This window comes from Mastigoproctus giganteus, chromosome 9 (genome assembly GCF_048544385.1).
Source record: "Mastigoproctus giganteus isolate SK-2022 chromosome 9, ASM4854438v1, whole genome shotgun sequence".
Classification (NCBI taxonomy): domain Eukaryota; kingdom Metazoa; phylum Arthropoda; class Arachnida; order Uropygi; family Thelyphonidae; genus Mastigoproctus; species Mastigoproctus giganteus.
Genome location: NC_143583.1, coordinates 85,445,333 through 85,464,507, shown reverse-complemented (window position 1 = coordinate 85,464,507; position 19,175 = coordinate 85,445,333). Strand labels below are relative to the sequence as shown.

Sequence of the window (19,175 nt, the reverse complement as noted above, 5' to 3'; positions counted from 1 at the left end):
ATACTATACTGAACAATCGCTCAGTCCTTTCCTCGGCGAGCAAGGTGAGCAAGAGCAGCAGTGCGTAGCACATGCTTCTTGATTAGACTGGGGTTCGAGCCCGTGACCACCAAATACGGAGGATGCGGAAAGGTCAGGGAATAACCACCGCATATCCCCAGAGCAATATGGCCTTAGTTGCTAATGCTCCAAAAAAAAAAAAAATAATAACAACCAGTCCTTTCCTCATTCGCAACACAAATTAATGACCTTGTATAAAACATTTCTTGCGGTGATTGTGACTCGTGTTAATCAACATGCGATCTCAGTTCATGCTTCTCGTTCAGTGTCAGAATTAGCCTTTCATGCCATTAACGAAAAACATACTTTTTTATTTAACGAGGCCAAAATACTTAGTGTCCAACGTAATTATACATGACTATTAATTGCAGAAATCGTAGAAATCAAATTACACAAGAATTCTGTTAATATTCGCCGGTCATATCTGATTTCCGATACGCATGTGAGAAGACAAATAATCCCTATTTTAAGTTTCATGCTCACCCCTATTCGGTAATTTTCATTCCTGTGATCGCGACATACGGTCAAAAAGCATTGTCAGCTTCAGGAAGGAAAATCGTTTTGCAATTTTTTCATTAAATTCTTTTCTGATTTTTAATTATTTGTTACTCTAATGTAAGATTTTCGATTTTTTTTGTTTTAATTTTCTGGAGAGTATCATAGAGAAGTGGTCTACGTACTATATCAAGATCATTATTATTTTACAAATAATGTAAATGCATATAAAGTTGCATAATTTTAAGGTAAGCATCCTTGCCTTTTATTGAAAATTACTGTATTTATGATTTATTGCATAATTTACATATTTAAATTTTATATTTAAAACCTTGAAATATTTCTGCATTTAATATTGTTATATAAAAATGGTTCCTTAAAATCAACCATAAACGTGGGTTGCCAACCACTTCAAATCACTTACATTGTAATCCATGGATAAATCACCTAATGTGTGAATTCATTTACCTTCTGTTTTTACAGCCCTAATTAAGAGTGCTAATTGGGGGATGCCCAGTGGTGAGCTATAGTGGGCTTGCGAGAGCCCATTGTTATTTTTTTTGAAAATTTGCGAGCCCATTGTTGAAACGATCATTTATTTTACAAATGAAATCATGAATTCAATTATTGAGTATCCAGAGCCGGAACTACGGTGGAGCGAGTGGGGCCCCATCCCCAGCATTTTAATGGCACAGTCAACCAGTTATGTATTAAAATTTCTATATTTTTGAGTTAATTACAGTCGGACCTCTGTTTAATTAATGTGCTATAAAGAGGTTGGACCTCGACCTCTTTATAGCACATTTTTTTGAATTCCCCTTGGTAATTACATTTAAAATTAGTTTCCTTAGAAAGAACGGATTACGAGAGAACTTTGTGTATATTGTTCTCACCTCTGGCCTTTAGGCAGTTTTGGTAATTAGAAAGTGCAAATTAAGGGTGAAAGGGATTACTGTTCCACAATGTTAGTGGTGTCCTGTAAAACCTATGCAGTTACATACCGAGAAATCGCTGTAATCAGTATCTTTTCCGTAGCCAGTCAGAGGATTAAGAAGATTCCTGACATGGATAATAGTCTCTGGTCAACCTGTGTTGTGGTTCCCCTTTACTCTGACAAACAGGCACATGTTTTTCGGAGAAGTGATTGATCCGCACTTTTCAGTAAATTTCTCCATCTCTGTTTATGTGGTCACAGTAGTTGAATATCCAAGTGGTTCCGATATTTTGCACAGTATTCAAAGAACTAGTGACGATGTCGAAGGGGTGGGGTATCATGCAGCTAACATATTAAGTAAACTTTCCGAAGATGAAATGGCAGATTTGGAAACCGGGTCGAGGCTTTCACTGCGAAGAAAATGTTCCAAAATATAATGGCATACAGGCAATAATTAACAAAACAAACAAACTGTATGCATTATATCACCAATCTCCATAAAACCAGCATAAATTAAGGAGTATTACTAAAGAACTTGATGTGTAAACTATAAAGATTGGTTGTGTGTTCGAGTCACGATGGGCAGCTTGTAACTTGCGGACGGTAAAAGCGGGAGGAATCATCCCGCTTTGTGCAAACACTTTGAATCATAAAGTTAAATATTCTGGATTATTAAACCGCCTTTTCAATCTGTAATTTCTTAACGATTTAGCACTAATGATCGACATCCTGAGGAGCTCTCTTACCTTTCAGAAGCTTTACAAAGTTGCAGCATCACTATAGTAAAAGCAGATAAATTAATTATTTGTATTATTTGATAAATTAATTAATCATAAATTAATGCTATTGATAATTTGAAAAATTGTGAAGAAAATTATGAGGCTAAAGTTGACAGCATGTTGAAGTTGAGAGAATTTGAAGGAATCAAAATCGAAAGTAAGAACACATTTAAAAAATTACCTCGTGAAAAGTTATTAAGGATAAGTTATTAATGCAACAGAGTAATTTTAAATTAAATAAAGAATAATGATACTATTGACGATGAGGAATTGAAAGAAATTTTAAACATATGCTACCCAGAATTTAAACATATGCTACCTGGAATCGTGGAATATGAAAGAACTTTCATCTCCATGGTAAGTCAGTGAAAAATGAATAAGAAATTTAAGTTTTCTGATAAAACATGAAATAAAAATTAAGGATTTTAGAGATTTTGTTGAAGACAGTTTATCTTTAAAGTCAAGTGAAATTCCCTTTTCAATTAAGAATGCCAGAAATATCTTTGAAGCCATTGCAATTAGTAGTGCTGGAGCTGAGTGAGCTTTCAGCATAATGAATAATATTGTGACAATTAAGCACATTGCAGATGATGACCATACATCTAAATGGAAAACCATTGCTTCAATTTGGTCCAGATTGTTACACGTCAGAATCTTTCTTCTGTAATCATCGCTGGTATTGAGCAAAGCAGAAGATTGACAACAAATTTTAATAAAGAAGTAAATTGCATATGGCAATTTTTTTCATGTAATTTGTGATTTTTGTGTACCTTTTCTAGAAGTGTTTTTTTTATGTAATATTTGTTTTAATATTGTAGAATGTTTTGTGATAGTTTTTTTGTGATATGGGAAATATTTCATGGTATTTTTTATTTGAAATATTAAAATTTTATCATGAAAAAAAATATGTATCTATTATATTTCTCTAGTTGTTAAAAAAAAAAAAAAAAAGAAAGAGGAGTAAACAAGTGGCACGTGTGCCGAGCATGTGCGGTAGATGGTTTTATGTGAATCCTTCGCGTTTCTTTTTAGGTATTTTGATTTGTATATAATTCTTACGAAATAAAAGAGTTTTTGTATTGTAAATATTTTATTTAACATTCGCAAATTCATAATTTCTGGAAGACAAGATACAATGGATTTATGATAAAGCTGAAGTAAGAGATGTGTACTTGCGATTGCAACGTATTTAAATGTCTCTAGAAAACAGCATTGATTGAAGTACCAATCTTGTAGTTGAAATGAGATATGCAGCTGTTAGGGTCACCTAACAATGGAATGTTAGGAAAAACTAAATTGTTGACAAATATTTGTATTGTTGCAATTATACTTACTTCAGGAAGTATGATTGTGACATCATACTATTCAAAAATTCTCTAAAAAGTTAGAACCCGAGACACTATCGTATCCAGGTATCATCGTAAAGGGGGAGGGATATGATGACCTGGCTGACTCGAGATATCATACCGGTCACAAAAAATGCACTCTAATCACATTACTAATGAGCGCTCTGCGTGGACTATTAGTGTGAACGTGGGGAGCACCTCTGGCGGATGCCGCGAATGACATAATTTCCGTGACCGATCAGATTTACTCGGCAGGAATCCCCAAGGATGTCAAAAAGGAATCCCCAACAAAAAGTCAACAAAACTGCGGACCCATTGTTAAAATATTCACAGCTCACCACTGGGGATGCCTATACATATTCATAGAGGAACGTTCCCCTAGTACATGGCTATTAGCAATTGATTTATCTTTAAAGAAATTGGGAAAAAGATCCAACAGCTGAGAATAATTATTGCCCAATCACTTTAACTTCTTATGTTATGTTATGTATTTGAAAGAATAAAAAACACATTGTTAGTGTGGTTTTCAACATAAAATGAACTCCTTATTAATATATGCAGATTCCAGTGGGATGGAAACCACACTAGCTCACTTAGTTTTGACAATCAGAATGTCCATAGACCATACTTACCCATTGTCATTGCAGCTATTCAATAAGGAAACCAGTCTTCTCCATTTAGCGCTCACTCGCTCTCTTCCCCAACTAATGTTTCTTCTCTCCCCATTGCTCTTCACCTCTTCTTGCCATCTCTTTCTCAGCCTTCCTCTTGGTCTTTTACTTTTTCCAGTTCTAACATCCTCTTTGGCAATCTGTTATCCTCCTTTACTTGATTAAACCATATAAGTCTGTTCCTCTCAATCATTCTTCTCGATTTTCTCCCAAATGACTGCATTTCCTACTCTATATCTCTCCTTGTCTTTCCACACACACCTCTCAGAAACTACATTTCCACTGCTTGCATTCTGATAATATCCTGCTCTCAAATTACCCATGACTTCGATCCATAGGTTATTATTGGTACATAATATTGGTTCAAGATAGTAACTTTATAGAGTTACTATCTTGAACTTCTCAGGCACCTCCATTCTCCAAACTAGGTCTTTTACGCAATTATAAAACATTCTTCTTTGGTCTGCTATTCTACGTATCTCCTTATCAATTCTCCCCTCTTTATCTACTGTACTATCCACTTCTTTCCCTCAATAAAGATATTCCACTCCTTCCTTGTCATTCTCATTGCATTACTCTTAGCACACCAGACTTTAAATTGTATCCAACTTTTAATTGTAAATTCTATCCATCGGATTTAAAATGCAATAAGATCTATAAATATTATTTTTCATTAAAATTTTTGTAATTTTTCCATGACAGAATTTATATGCTAAATCTTGTTTGTCTTAAATGTTTCATCAAGGAGGAGGAATTCCGCAAGGATTAGTTTTGGGTTTCACATTTTCAATCATAATCAGTACTTTCGCAGACAACTGCACCAATTAAGACTATTCATTACCTTTACACAAGGCAACAAATAAGAGAAGCCTTAATATCTTTTTCGCCCTCTCTGTCTTCTTGGGGAACTGACTAAAATACCCTGTTACATATCTAGATCCTTTATTTGCTCCAAATTTTTTTTTTGTTGAAAAAAGTGCAAAGGGGATCTGGTTATATCATAGTGTCATTCGCATAGCTGCAGGAGCTTTTAGGATATCCCACTGATCAGTTTTCACAACATTCACAGAGATAATTTATATAGCACCCATCAAATGAACAATAAACCTTAAGAATAAAATGAACTACAAAAAAGTCTACCATGATTTACATGCACCCCTCTCCATCTGTTTTCATATTATGTGCTGATTTACATGCACTGCTCTGGTTCTGGTTCCTTCATTTGATCACATTCTAAATGCAACCATAACATAACAGATTTGCTTCATATGTAATATGTAATGACAGAATATTTTTCAGTAGAACTTGCCTTGATCCAACATCTTCAACTTAGATAATATCAAAAGTGCATGACATATGCTGATTCTTTAAAGTTTAATATAAAGCTGCTCATCTTATAATGGCCCCCGGCTAGCCACATGGGGATCAAAGCACTAGCAGATGAAACACCAAAAAAAAAAAAAAAAAAAATTGAACTGAATGCTTCTCTGTAATATGCAATCAAGTAACTTTCATCTCTATTAGCAAATGTGGCATGAGCAAAATACTGTTAATGTTTATTATATTAAACTAGAACTAACTTACATATATGACAAAAAAAGGAGAGATCATCCTATCAAGACTCTAAATGGATTATTGCTACCTAATTAAAAAAACCCTCTCCCCCACTGAAGATCATAAGCAATTATGTTTTACTGAGAGGGTCCTTCTGCACATGAGGCTTATTCACTCTCAACTTCTTACAGATGGGAACATAATAACAGAAATTTGCTACTGTTTATAAGTATTTAAAATGATTCAGCTTGAAAATTACTGCCTTAAGTTTACTTATTATATAATGAGGCTGTATTTAGCATTCCTCTAGTAGTTTGCTTTTTTAAATACTTATAAACACCAGTAGTAGTGGCCCATCGTGGCAACTGCTGCTGGTGTGTTTGCCAAGTTAGTTTGATTGTAAATTCAATGTATTCCTCAAGGCATTTTGCAAACCTTCCTTCCTTCCTATGTATTTCTCCAAACCTACAATCTACAGAAATTTAAGTTTACCTAGAAGTGTCTTCTGTCTTCGCTGCCTTTAACCCATGCACGGTACTGTAGGTTCTAATACCTTTCATGTTTAAGGGTTTCTTTAAAAAATAAATAATAATAACAATAATAGTAATTTATGTTGATGTAAGAAATATACATTGAGTGGTTGCCAGTGTCATGTTTTAGATAGTGTAATTTTGTGTACATCTTCCTCAGAAAAGGCTCTAAATGGTAACCTGCATCTATCTGCCCAGGCCATGGCAACAGAGAGGAAACACCTTCCCTGCAGTTCTGGTTACAGAACATTTTGCATCTGAAAAATAACAAAGCTGGTAGACATTTATCACTGAAACCTTCCTCAACATGTTTTCCAATTTCCTGCTAGATTCCTGAAAGCAAATGTATAACTTCTTCCCAGGTTTCGCATCCATAACTGTAAGGCAATATTTCTTACCAATAATTATTGGAGTACTGTGAGATATAAAAGATTCAATTAATCACTATTTCTTAGACAGTTTTATGCCATTTACTTTACACATATTCACATCTCAACATAAAAACCAACACTGATAACCTTTCTCTTCTCAATTACTGTTACATTTTCCACCACAAGAACACTGTCAGTCACCTCCCTGATAGTTTCCTCCAGTATTGTCTCAAATAGGCATCTGTATTGCTTGTTAGGATGTTTTGTGTGGGATTTATTTAAAAAAAAAAAAGTTGTAAATTAGAAGTGGCTGCATTACTGCTACAGTTTTCTTTTCACCAATTTGTAGAAAGGTTCACTGGGAAGTGAGTTTGTACTCCAAATGACTTGGAATTGCTGTTCAAGATTCAAGTCATTGAATCTTGAACAGCAATTCAACAGCAGTCATTGAATCTTGAACAGCAGATTTAGCAACATCACTTTTCTCAGTGTATTTCTGAATGTGGTTGTTATTCTTAAGCTCTTTTTTTTTTAATGATAGTTTATTCTTTTATTTTTGTTCCTGAAATTAACTTGGCAACTTTCTGTCATGATATTGCACAACTGCATTTCAATACTTCTTGCATTTCTGAATTTGGTAACTGTAAATTTCTTGAAAAAAATGGATAAGAAGGAAAGTTGGTTCAGTGATTTTGAAGTTGGACTGTAAAAGGATACTGACTGGTTGGGGCAATATTTTGGACTTCTGAATAATTGGCTTCAATTATTCAGAATAACAGTGCCTATGGAAGTGTCTGTAGGAAATGCATAACATCTATGAGACAGAGAGTGAGAAACTTTGTAAGAGATGTGTCATTAATTAACCTAGCTGCCCTTATTTGAATGGAGTCTGGAAGCCTGAGAGATGTTATGGGGATACTGCCCCAGATGTGGGAACAATATTCCATGATAGGGCACATTTGAGATTTGTATAGAGTTAACAGCTGCTTAGAAGAAAAGTAATGCTGAGAGTGAAGTTATGGGGATACTGCCCCAGATGTGGGAACAATATTCCATGATAGGGCACATTTGAGATTTGTATAGAGTGAACAGCTGCTTAGAAGAAAAGTAATGCTGAGAGTGAAGGAGAAAACCCAGCTTTTTAGAAATCAAGGTTAGAAATCTTTTTAGAAATTATGTCAAGAGGGATTAGAAATCAGGGTTATCCTTATAGAGATATGTGATCTAGTATAGAAATCTGAGTGTTGTCAAGGATAAGCATAGCAGTAGAAGAATCCATTTTGCAAGATATAAGAGAGGACTGAGTTTTAGGATTGAAATTAATTAAGTTATCTTTGCCTCACTGGTGAATTACCTGGAGATCAGCATTTAAGGAACTGGAGTGGATATTTGAGAAGTTTAAGCTGTTTGTGCAGGCTAAGGTCTCTCAAACTGGATGGTGGAATGCAGCATGCTATGATCAGAAATTTATGCATAGGATTTCCAGTCAGTGGAAAAAGTAATTGATATACAATAGGGGAGAAAGAACTGAACCTTGGGGGAACATAGCAGTAGTGGAGAAGTTAGAAGATAGAAAACCATCTACCATCACCTGCAGTGAGCGGTCAGAGATAAAACTGGATACCTAGTTACAAAAAACAGTTGGCAAACCATAAGTTGGAAGATTATTTAGAAGACCGTTATGCCAAACACGATCAAAATCCTTTAAAATGTCAAATGTAAAATGCTGAGAAATATATGTTTTAGGGCTGTAAAACCTCAAGTTATGACAGATTTAACTAACATAATTATTGTTATTGATATTAGAATAGAATCTTTAATTGCAGCATAATATACATGCAATTAGTCCCGTCATGGCATGGTGGTGCCAGGGATTTACAATACTTATTATTGTTAATGATATTATGGTCAGCAAAGTGCTAGCTGTGTTTTAAAACAGTAAAATGCAGGGTCTTACACTTGGGGAATACAACCTCAAATTAACTTATGCATTTTGTTGGGTTGAATTGAAAACAATAGAGGAAGAAAGCAATCTGGGAGTTACGACATGGGCAGGTATGAAGTTTTCTGAGCAGTGTAAACAGGTGGCCAGGAAAGTCCTGTGTGACCTTTATTGAACAATAGCCTGTAGTGATAGGCTGTTGTTCAATAATGGCGAGGGAGGTCACAATCTCACTGTCTGAGGATATTGTAAGGTCGAACGTGGAATACTGTGTCCAAGTGTGGAGACCTCATCTAAAAAAAGGACAGCTTCTTGGGCAAATTGCATGGTAATATTGGCAAAAGATCAACTGCATGAGGAAAGAATTCAGTTATATGGGCTTACAGGGCTTGGCAACCAGGCACCTCAGAGGGGATCTGATTGAGGCTAATAAAGCTCTGAGAGGAGTTAGTAAAATGAATGAAGGTGAAATTTTTACTGTTATAGAGAATTCCAGACCATAAATTTGAATTACAGGGGACAAAGTTTAAACTAGATTGTAAAAAGTTTTATTTTAGCCAGCGAGTTGTTGATTACTGGAACAAATTGCCCCCACAGGTGGTTGAGACTGTCAGTTTGAAGAAATTCTAAGGTCAACTGAATAATTACTGTGAGGAGAGAAGTGCATAATTTGTCTATTTTCTTATATACAATAAGTCCCCGACGTACATGAGAGATATGTTCCAGGACTTCTTACGTAACTCGGGAATGACTAAAAAAATATTGCTACTATATGCCTGATATGTCAAAATTACAAAAACCACATATCCTCAGAAGAAAGAAGAAAAATAGTTATATATCATAACAATTAAAAATGTTATCTGGGGACATATTTTCTTCTCTGGCTACTATCAAGTAGCTGGAATGTCATATAAGAAAAGAAAACATAAAAGGAAGAAAAAATGCATGTTATTGTACTCTGAAAACTGATATGTATTTCACACACCGTGTAGGCATTATAAGGGCTACTGATGGAATCAAAACCAAAATGTACATATTTAAGAAAATTGGTCTAAACCACACAATAAATCAAAGTCAGCTGATGAACTGAAGGTAACTTAAAATGTACCTAAAGCATTAATAAGATCATTAATCATAGGGTGTTGTAGGCTGAGTAGAGGTCAGGGAGGTAGTATGTGACACGAACTTTTTGAATTTCATCTGTTTCGTATGTTTTTTCCCCTCTTTATAAATTTTGCGATAAGTCAATAAGCAATCGTGAACTTTTCTTTTTATTTTCAAGAAATGTTTGGTGTTTTCATCCATTCCATCAAACATAGAGAAACCTACCCGAATTTTTCGAAACTCTTGTGCCATTTCCTTTAATTTAAACTGCTTCTTGGGTTGCTCCGATTCCTCAACGGATTTGGCTTTCCTTTGCTCCTCAACTCTGCACATTCAACTGGGCTAGGTCTTCTGTTGTTATCTCTTCACCTCATTCATCCACAAGCTCGTATATATCTTCATCCTCCAAGACCAGCTGCAACTGCTGGGCTAAGTTTACAACTTCTTTGGTAACAGAAGACATCAGCTCATCTTTGTCGAAGCCTTCGTTGTTAAGCTCAGAATGTTTTAAAAGTTTTTCCCAAACTCTGCTCATACAAGTTGTTGTCAAACCCTCCCAGCCTCTCGAAATGTGTATTCCATCAAGGATGTTAAACATCTTCCAAAATTGCCGTTGATCCATCTTCTCTTGTTCTGTTGCATTTACAGCCTCAGAAAATGTTGTACTTATGTAATAAGCTTTGAATGCCCAGATAACTCCCTGATCCATTGGTTGAATCAAAGCCATTACTACCTTGACATTGTCTTGCAGATCATCTAGATGTTCTGTTGACTGGAAGCATTGTCAAGGAGCATTAATATCCTTAAAGGCACGGACATTTGTAAGCAATATTTTTCAACTTCAGAGACAAACACATTTAGAAACTATTCTTCAAACATGGTTATTGTCACCAAAGCCTTTCTTGTCAATGCCCTTAATAGTCCTTGGGTTTTCTGAGTGATAAACCACTAAAGGTTTAAGTTTATAACCAGCTATGTTACTCCCCACTACGAGTGTTACCTTGTCTTTGGCAGTTTTAAACCCAGACATTGACTTTTCTTCGATACAAATATGTCTTACTAGGCATTTTTTTCCATGAAAGACTAGTCTCGTCCACATTAAATATTTGTTGCAGCAAATAATCACCATTTCTTATAATCTCATTCAATTTGCCCTTGAATTTTTTAGCAGCCTCACCATCTGTGCTTGCTGCTTCACCACTTATGGCAATGTTATGATATCCTCCTCCCTTACAGAATCTATCAAACTAACCATGACTCAACAAAAGTGGTTTCAGTATCATCACTCTTTTTAAGTTCCTCAAAAATGCCATGAGCCTTTGTTTTGATGAAGTAGAAGTTTAAGGGGATGTCTTTTTGGATCTGGTCTTCCATCCACACAATAAGTAACTTTTCCATCTCGCTTATTAGCCCCGTTCTAGCCTTGGTTATTATAGTTAACTTCATTGGTGCTGATCTCTTTACGTACTCTGTCTTTGTCCTTTATTATTGTGTTGACTGTTGACCCTGACAAATCTAAATTTTGCACAATACTTGTTAATGTTTGACCAATAACTAAGAATAAGTAACAATATATTTCTCTATTTATGTAGTGTTACTTATTTCTAGTGTAAGGGTAGGCATCTCTATCTCGTGAGGTTTTTACACTATGAGATGTATTACAAGAATGCAATGCATCTTTTTATGCTGACTTTGTTCTGCCTTATTTAGCTACATATTGAAATAATACTAGAATACTAATAAGTTGTTGTAACATGAGGCTTTATAGCCCTAAACTTATATGATTTTAATTAAGGTATCTTGGTTTTGTACATTTGAGTACAAACATGCGAAACCAAGCAGATGTCAACTTTCCAATTATATCTTAATTGTTTTATTAGTATGTGGTATAATAGTGTTGTTTTCTACCATCATCCTGAGTGATTGTATACTTTGTATTGCCATTGTTTTGCCTATTTAAATGATTAGGAAGTTTGTTAGCAGTAATGTACGTTACAAATAATATTCTCATACAACTTTTTATTGCCTTCAAAAAGTATTACCATTGCTGGTTTTCCCCTGCTACTATTTGTCAGAGCAGTTACAATTGCATTCTTTAGTGTTGTGTGCATGTACATGCAGTCATTGGCATACATGCACTATTCGAGCATGCATTGTTTTGCCCAATTAGTGCAGTTATTTCAATTACAATATACTTTTTTACCTTTGAAAATTTGCTAAAGTACTGCAGTAATTCAAATTGCTGTTTTCCCTTTATGTGTATTGTGTGTGCACACAATACATGTAAAGAGAAAAAATGTCATTTGCATATATGTATATGTTTATATATATATATATATTTTTTTTTTATTTATTTATTTATTTTGTTTGTTTGTTTGTTTTTTAAGGGTGCATGTTGTATTTGGAGAAATATTATCTGGGCATGAAGTTGTAAAAGAGATTGAGAATCAGAAAACAGATCATAACAGTCGTCCAAATGTAGATGTTAAAATTGCTAATTGTGGAGAGCTGGTTTTAAAAGTTAAATTAAAAGGTAAATTTATTATAATTTATTTAATATGTTTGGAAATATTTGTGTTTTGTTTTTATATTTCATTTTTAACTATTTAATTATTTTTCTTTTAATAGTGTGATATCCTGGTCCCTCTCACCTCAAGTTAATTTGGGCATTCTTTAGAAATCCAGTTTGAATTTTGAATTATAATTAGTATTCTCTACATTTTCTCAATCATTATAAAAGGAACTTATATTTAAAATGTGACACTGCATTGTGTAGATCAAAGCATTTGTGGTGAAAGCAAAACAACTGTATGTTTTGACACCTCCCTGGGGAATAACGTCACAGTGCATGTACTCAGAAATTATATTGGATTTCTAGATCCAAATTTAAAATAGGAATAAAGAAAATTTAAAAAAAAAAAAAAAAGAAGAAGCAGTTCACATTTGTGCCACAGTTAACACAGCTTTTAATACTACTGTCAGGTCATTTACCAGTTCTACAAAAATGAAATCAGAAAATGTACACACAAATATATGATAACCAGAGATTTCATAGTTCTCATCTTTTAGTAATATGGAGAAGAAAAGAAAGAAAATTGAAAAATAATACTACATGATGCACAAAAACACATATGATAAACTGTCCAATATGTCTGTTTTTTTTTTTTTTGTTCTCGCCTTTTCCCATTATATATGGGGGTCAGCGTTTTTTATTGTTTTGGCATGCAATTTTTACAGCTGGATGCTCTTCCTGACGCCAACCTTCACCCTTTATCCGGGCTGGGGATATATAGTGGTCATTTCTGACCTTCCGCATCCTCCGTATTTGGTGGTTATGGGCTCGAACCCCAGTCTAATCAAGAAGCGTGTGCTACGCACTACTGCACCTGGCTGCAGAGGCGCCAAACTGTCCAATATGTCTGTGATTTCAATAAAACTGAAAGCTTACTCTTGCATTGCCCTAGCTTGTTCATGGCCAACATATGGAGATTTGTCAGTTTGTGTAGTCTCAAAGTGTACGGTGAAATTTTGCTTTACCAGACTTTGCGGGGTGGGGAGGCAAGGTCTGACCATTAAATCTGATTTTCCATTAAACTTAAAAGAAATATACAGTATATAATGACTGAAGTAGCTAAAATGTTATGAGAAAGGTCTTACTAATAAATATACTGTTATGTTAAATAAAAAAAAAGTTAAATGTAATACAGGGAATCACTACCCTTATTGTGTAGTGTAGAGGAGTTTGTTTTATAATAACAGTGGAACCTGACTAAAGTATATTGAGATTCTGAAAAGCTGTCAAGTACCCATGCTGAAGGGTCAGACATCTAACGTATGTTCATCATAATGATGAAAGATGATGGCTAGGAAAATCTTGGCGCTCTGCTTTATTGTGAAATTATTTTAGCTGTGGTACGTATCATTAGACTTTTTTTTTTTTAATGAAAATCCCAAACATGAAATGTATTAGAACCTATAATACATTTATATAAAACTCTTAGTTTCCCTAACACATCCCATATATTTACTTCTTCCACGTTGATTTCAGCAGTTCTTAGTACCATGCATGGATTGAAGATTAAAATGATAGAAGGTACTTGTTGACATTAGACTTAGGATTAGTTTTATAAAGATTGAAATTAACTAAGTTATCTTTGCCATTGGAGAATTACCTGGATATCACCATTTTGGGGGTGAATATTTGTGAAGTTCAATCTGTTTGTGTGTGGGGAAGGTGTCTCAGAATGAAAGGTGGAATGCATTGTGCTGTCAACAGCAAAACTGTGGTTAGAATTTCCAGACAGTATGAAAAGGAAAGAAGTGGAGAAACAACTGATCTTTGGGAACACCAGCATTAGTGGGGAAGTTAAAAATCAGAAATCCATCTATCATCATAGAGCAGTCATAGAGAAACATCTTTAAGTAAATCCCACATCAGTACACTAATCACTGTCACCTAGTGGTTCCTTTATCTGCAGATTCGTAATGCACGAATAATCACTGCCGATAATCATATCAAGAATATTACCATCTCTGGTTGCCCCTCGAACATGTTGCTGTAGAAAACAGTCATCCAATAAATCCACAAAAGTCTTCCTACTGTGCGAATGACCAACCCACAAGTTCTAGTCAATATCTAGAATGTTAAAATCCCCCATTATAAGACATTCTGATTCTGGCCCACTCTGTATCTCTGTACAGTTGTTCATTGTATGCTTCAGAGTCATTAGGTCTATAACGCACACCAAACTGACTCAACGTGGCACTGTCCACCCATGTCAACTGGATGCACTTCCTTTGATTTTGTGTTTCTTAACTAACAGCATCACCCCTCCTCCTCCTCTGTCCTTTCTGTACACATTGTACTCCCCAAATTCCAATTCTGCATTCCTTATCTCTGTGTGACACCACACCTCTGATATGCCAACAATAACAACCTTCACCAGCACCTCAAATTCATCCAATTTATTTACTAACTCCAAGCATTGATGGCGTACATGCAAGTATATATATTCACCTGTCCTTACTCTTAGTTTCCCTAACACATCCCATGTATTTATTTCTTCCACGTTGACTCTCAGCAGTTCTTTAAATCTCCAGCACCTTGCTTTCCAGGCTGCGGCTCATTCCAATAGAAGCAGTGCAGGAATTACTTTCACCTCTGCCTGCAGCTACTGTTAATTTATAAGTCTGTAAAGCACCCCAAGCTGGGCAGTTTTCTGACCCACCTAACACTGCCTCAATAGCATCAGCAAATATTCTTGCACCCTTTCTGTATAAGTGTATCCCATCCCTGTAGAAGCACTCTCTCCTGTTAACAAGCACAGACCACACTGAGAAAAATTCTACCCCATAAGTCTTGTATAATCTCTCCAGGGCCAAATTGCTTGACAAGGCTCTCATCCTATACTCCGTTTTATCATGTCTCACCAGAATTGCAGGCACTTCCAAATTCAATCCTAACTTGACTTTTTTTCAACCTGTACTTGTAAAGTAAATCCACAGATCTCCTACTTGTAATGTCAATATTGCCAACATGTACAACAGCAACACCTTTTGTGCCCTTGAAAGATGGTATCTGCTCTACGATGACATCAACTTGCGACACAGAAGCTTATGGCAGATATAAGCTAGTCTCCTGGTCCTATTCCACCTACCTTTTTGGACAATATATTTTCCATCTCTCTGACAATAGTCACCGACAATAACTAGCTCCTGTAGGACAAGTGCATTCTGCCTCAGAGATTGCTGCAGTGTTGCCTGATGCACAGGAATAAGCTCTGGCACTGAGTTGGGCATCTGAGAGCTTCATGGGCCCCCCATTTTAATCCTTTCAAGGGCATCTACCCTATTTGTCAAGCTCTCATAGATACCCAACAGAGCGCTGAGTTGGCACCTAATTTCTTGACACTCTCTGCACCTGGTACACACAGATATCCTCCTTGGCTAGATCATGTCCTGTTCCAGAAAGGTTCCTTGAACATTCCACAAGTTGCACATCTTTTTATCCATTGGAGAATTGCCCCTTCGGTTCTTCCCCAAGCCACAGCACACCTGCTACTTAGTGCTGGTTGCTTTGCTGCTCTAGTCTCAGACATGATTTTCATTTAATTTAATTTAATTTAATTGATTATAATGAAAACTAATAAGATTAATAAATTTAATTGATTAATTGAGAATACTACATTTAAATGCAGTGATACATATTATGTTATACAGTATCATAACGATCACAATGTTAAAGTAGTTATATCCTTAGCTAAACACAAAAAGATATATGCCCAATGAGCTACTTAGTTATCACAGTTATAACCTTACTATTCACACCAAAACACTGATACAATAGCAGTACAAGTAGTGAGCTGTAACTTAACTAAACTTGCCCTATCCACAACTCAGCATAACAACTATAACAATAGTGGCAAGATTCGAACAATACAAAATCACTACCTAATTTAAAAAATAAGCCAACAAGCTTGATCAAGACTATTTATTCTATTTGTAAAACCAATTTAATATGATAATTAATCAAGAATATCGTAAAAATGTTCAAAAAACTTATCCATTTGCAGGATCTCAAAAAGTCTACAACTTGGCACTTCCCAGGAAAAATAAATCACTTGGTGGCAGTGATCACAGTGTACTGATGTGGGATTTACTTAAAGATATAACTATCATCAGCAGTAAAGGGAAGGGTTCTTGCTTTCATAAAGGCAACTACAGTGGTCTCAGACAATTTTTAAATTCTATGCAGTGAGACGAACTTATGATGGTACCAACAGCAAATTCTAAATGAGAAGCATTCAAGGAATTAATCATAGCAGCTACTAGGCTTTTCATACCAACTAAGAAATACTGTTCAATGTTTAGACCTAAATGGATGTCAGATGAACTAATGAGAGTAATGGCAGAGAAGAAAAATGCATGGGATGCATATAAATTATCAGGAGACATAGATGCCTGTGGTACATATAAGCTAGTCTGTAATCAAGTCACAAAGGAGGTTGGGCTGGTGAAGGTGGCTTATATATATACCATAGATGCCTGTGGTCGATATAAGCTAGTCTGTAATCAAGTCACAAAGGAGGTTGGGCTGGTGAAGGCAGATTTCAAGAAACTGTTGACAAAGTATGCAAAGAAAAACTTCTTTACTTATGTAAACTTTAGAAGGAAGGGAATGAATCAGATTGGTCCACTTGATGTTGGTGGTTCGACCATTGATTATCCTGGTCAGAAAGCTGACAAACTGAATGATTATTTTGCATCTAAATTCACACATGAGGAATCCTTTGGGAAGTGAATGACAGAAGCTTATTAAACTTTAACAGGAAGCTAAATGATTTTGTGATAACTAAGAGCAAACTGGAGGAGAAATTGTTAAAGTTAAACATAAGAAAGGCATCTAGGGTGGATGAGATTTATCCAGTTATATTAAAGGAGGTGGATAAAGGAAGTAAGCAAACCCTTTGTCATAATTATGAGAGTATCGTTGAATTCAGGGAAGTCCCCGTGGACTGGAGATGTGCAGATGTATCCCCAATTTACAAAGGAGGATGAAATGGTGATACGAGATATACAGACCTCTTGATTTAACTTCTGTTCCAGGGAAAATAATGGAGTCATTGGTTAAAGAAGCACTGCAGAATCATCTAGACAAGACTGCAGTAATAATTCAGACACTGCATGCGTTTGTTAAGGGCAAGTCTTGTCTGACCAATTTCATTGGATACTATGATGTGGTCAAAAGGAACTAGATGCAAAACATAATTTTTATACCATGTACAGGCAGTTCCTGCTTTACGAGTTCCCGGGTTTACAAGGTTTTTTTTTTTTTTTTTTCCAAGTATCAACAGGTTCATATCGAAAATATGAACGTTAATTGCGATAAAAAAACGAATATTAAACATTCATAAATCTCGCATTTCAAACCATGATTGTAGCTAGACAATTTTAAATTTCCTACTGTCTTTGTCTAGTCTAATAAAGGAGGTAGCGTTCTCATATATTTCCTTCAAAATCATAATATATGGGGTATCTATGCCTTGTCTTTCCAGTGCCCGAAACATTGCCTTATGCTGTATGGAGTCAAATGCCTTTTCATAATCCACAAATGCCAGGCATAATGGTGTTTTATATTCATTTGCTTTCTCCATTAGCTGTGATATTACGTGAAGGTGATCCATAGTTGAGAATCCTGTCCTAAAGCCAGCTTGCTCTTTCGGTTGATTCTCATCAAGTATTCTTTCTAATCTGTTAGTAATGACCCTTGTGAACAACTTGTAGATGTGGGATAACAAACTAATTGGTCTATAATTTCCAATTTCTGATTTATCTCCTTTCTTATGCAGCAAAACTATGATTGCATTATTCCACTGCTTAGGCGTCACACCTTTTCTAATGCACTTTGTGAAGAGCCTTGCCAGTTTTTGTGTTATGTCTTTTCCTCCCAATTTTAACAACTCTACAGTAACTTCATCTTCGCCCGGGGCTTTCTGATTCTTCATTTTCATCAATGCATGTTCTACCTCATCTGGAAGAATATCAGGTATGTCATATGTGTTGCTACTTTGAAATCCATCTTCCCCACTGCTGGCATCATTCCCCTGCTCCTTGTATAATTCTCTATAGTAGTCTTCTGCTATTTGAATTATGCCTTCTCTGCTGTTTATAAGTACACCATCGCTATTCTTCAGTTTCAGTATCATTTGTCTTTCTGTATTACTGCTCATGGCTGCTGATTTAAATCCTTTGTTTTCCCTTAATGCTTGTTCTACTTTTCTTGTGTTAAATCTTCTTATGTCCTCTCTGAGTCTCTTTCTAATGGCTTTGCATAACTCAGTATACTCAATTTTCTCCCTGTCAGTGTTTTTCTTGCTTTTCATTTGTCGTCTTCGGTTCATCATGACAAGTGTTTCTTGACTAATTTTTTTCTTCTTTGGATTTCTTTTTCCCTATAGGTTTCTTGGGCTTTATCACTTTCAGATAGTTGTAATATTCCTCGTCGATATCTTGGTCCTGAGCAATCTGCAGAAGCTCAAACTTGTTCTTAAGTTCCAGTACATACTGCTTTTTCTCCTCTTCTGTTATCTCAAAGACCTTTGTATTATTTACTCGAGTCAGTTTTTTCCTTTCCTTTCCTACATCTATATCAAGTGTACATCTTACCATTCTCTGATCACTTCCAACATTTACCTTATTCAGGACAGTAACATCATTCACAATATATCTTCTGTTAGTGAGGATGAAGTCGATTTCATTAGTAGTTAATCCATTTGGACTCTTCCATGTCCACTTTCTGTTCACCCTTTTCTTGAAAAAAGTGTTCATTACTGACAGTCCTTGAGATTCTGCAAATTCCACAAGTCTTTCACCTCTTTCATTTCTTTCAC

General features: G+C 35.4%; 1 protein-coding gene across 1 annotated transcript in view; it reads left to right on the top strand.

The window, feature by feature from the left end:
* LOC150080515 (uncharacterized) overlaps nucleotides 1-19,175 on the top strand; it is a 398,298-nt gene that overhangs the window by 205,031 nt on the left and 174,092 nt on the right. Inside the window, exon 8 of the mRNA XM_090381933.1 lies at nucleotides 12,174-12,319. Within this exon, the coding sequence (XP_090238059.1) occupies nucleotides 12,174-12,319 (146 nt within the window). The remainder of the gene's footprint in view (nucleotides 1-12,173; nucleotides 12,320-19,175) is intronic.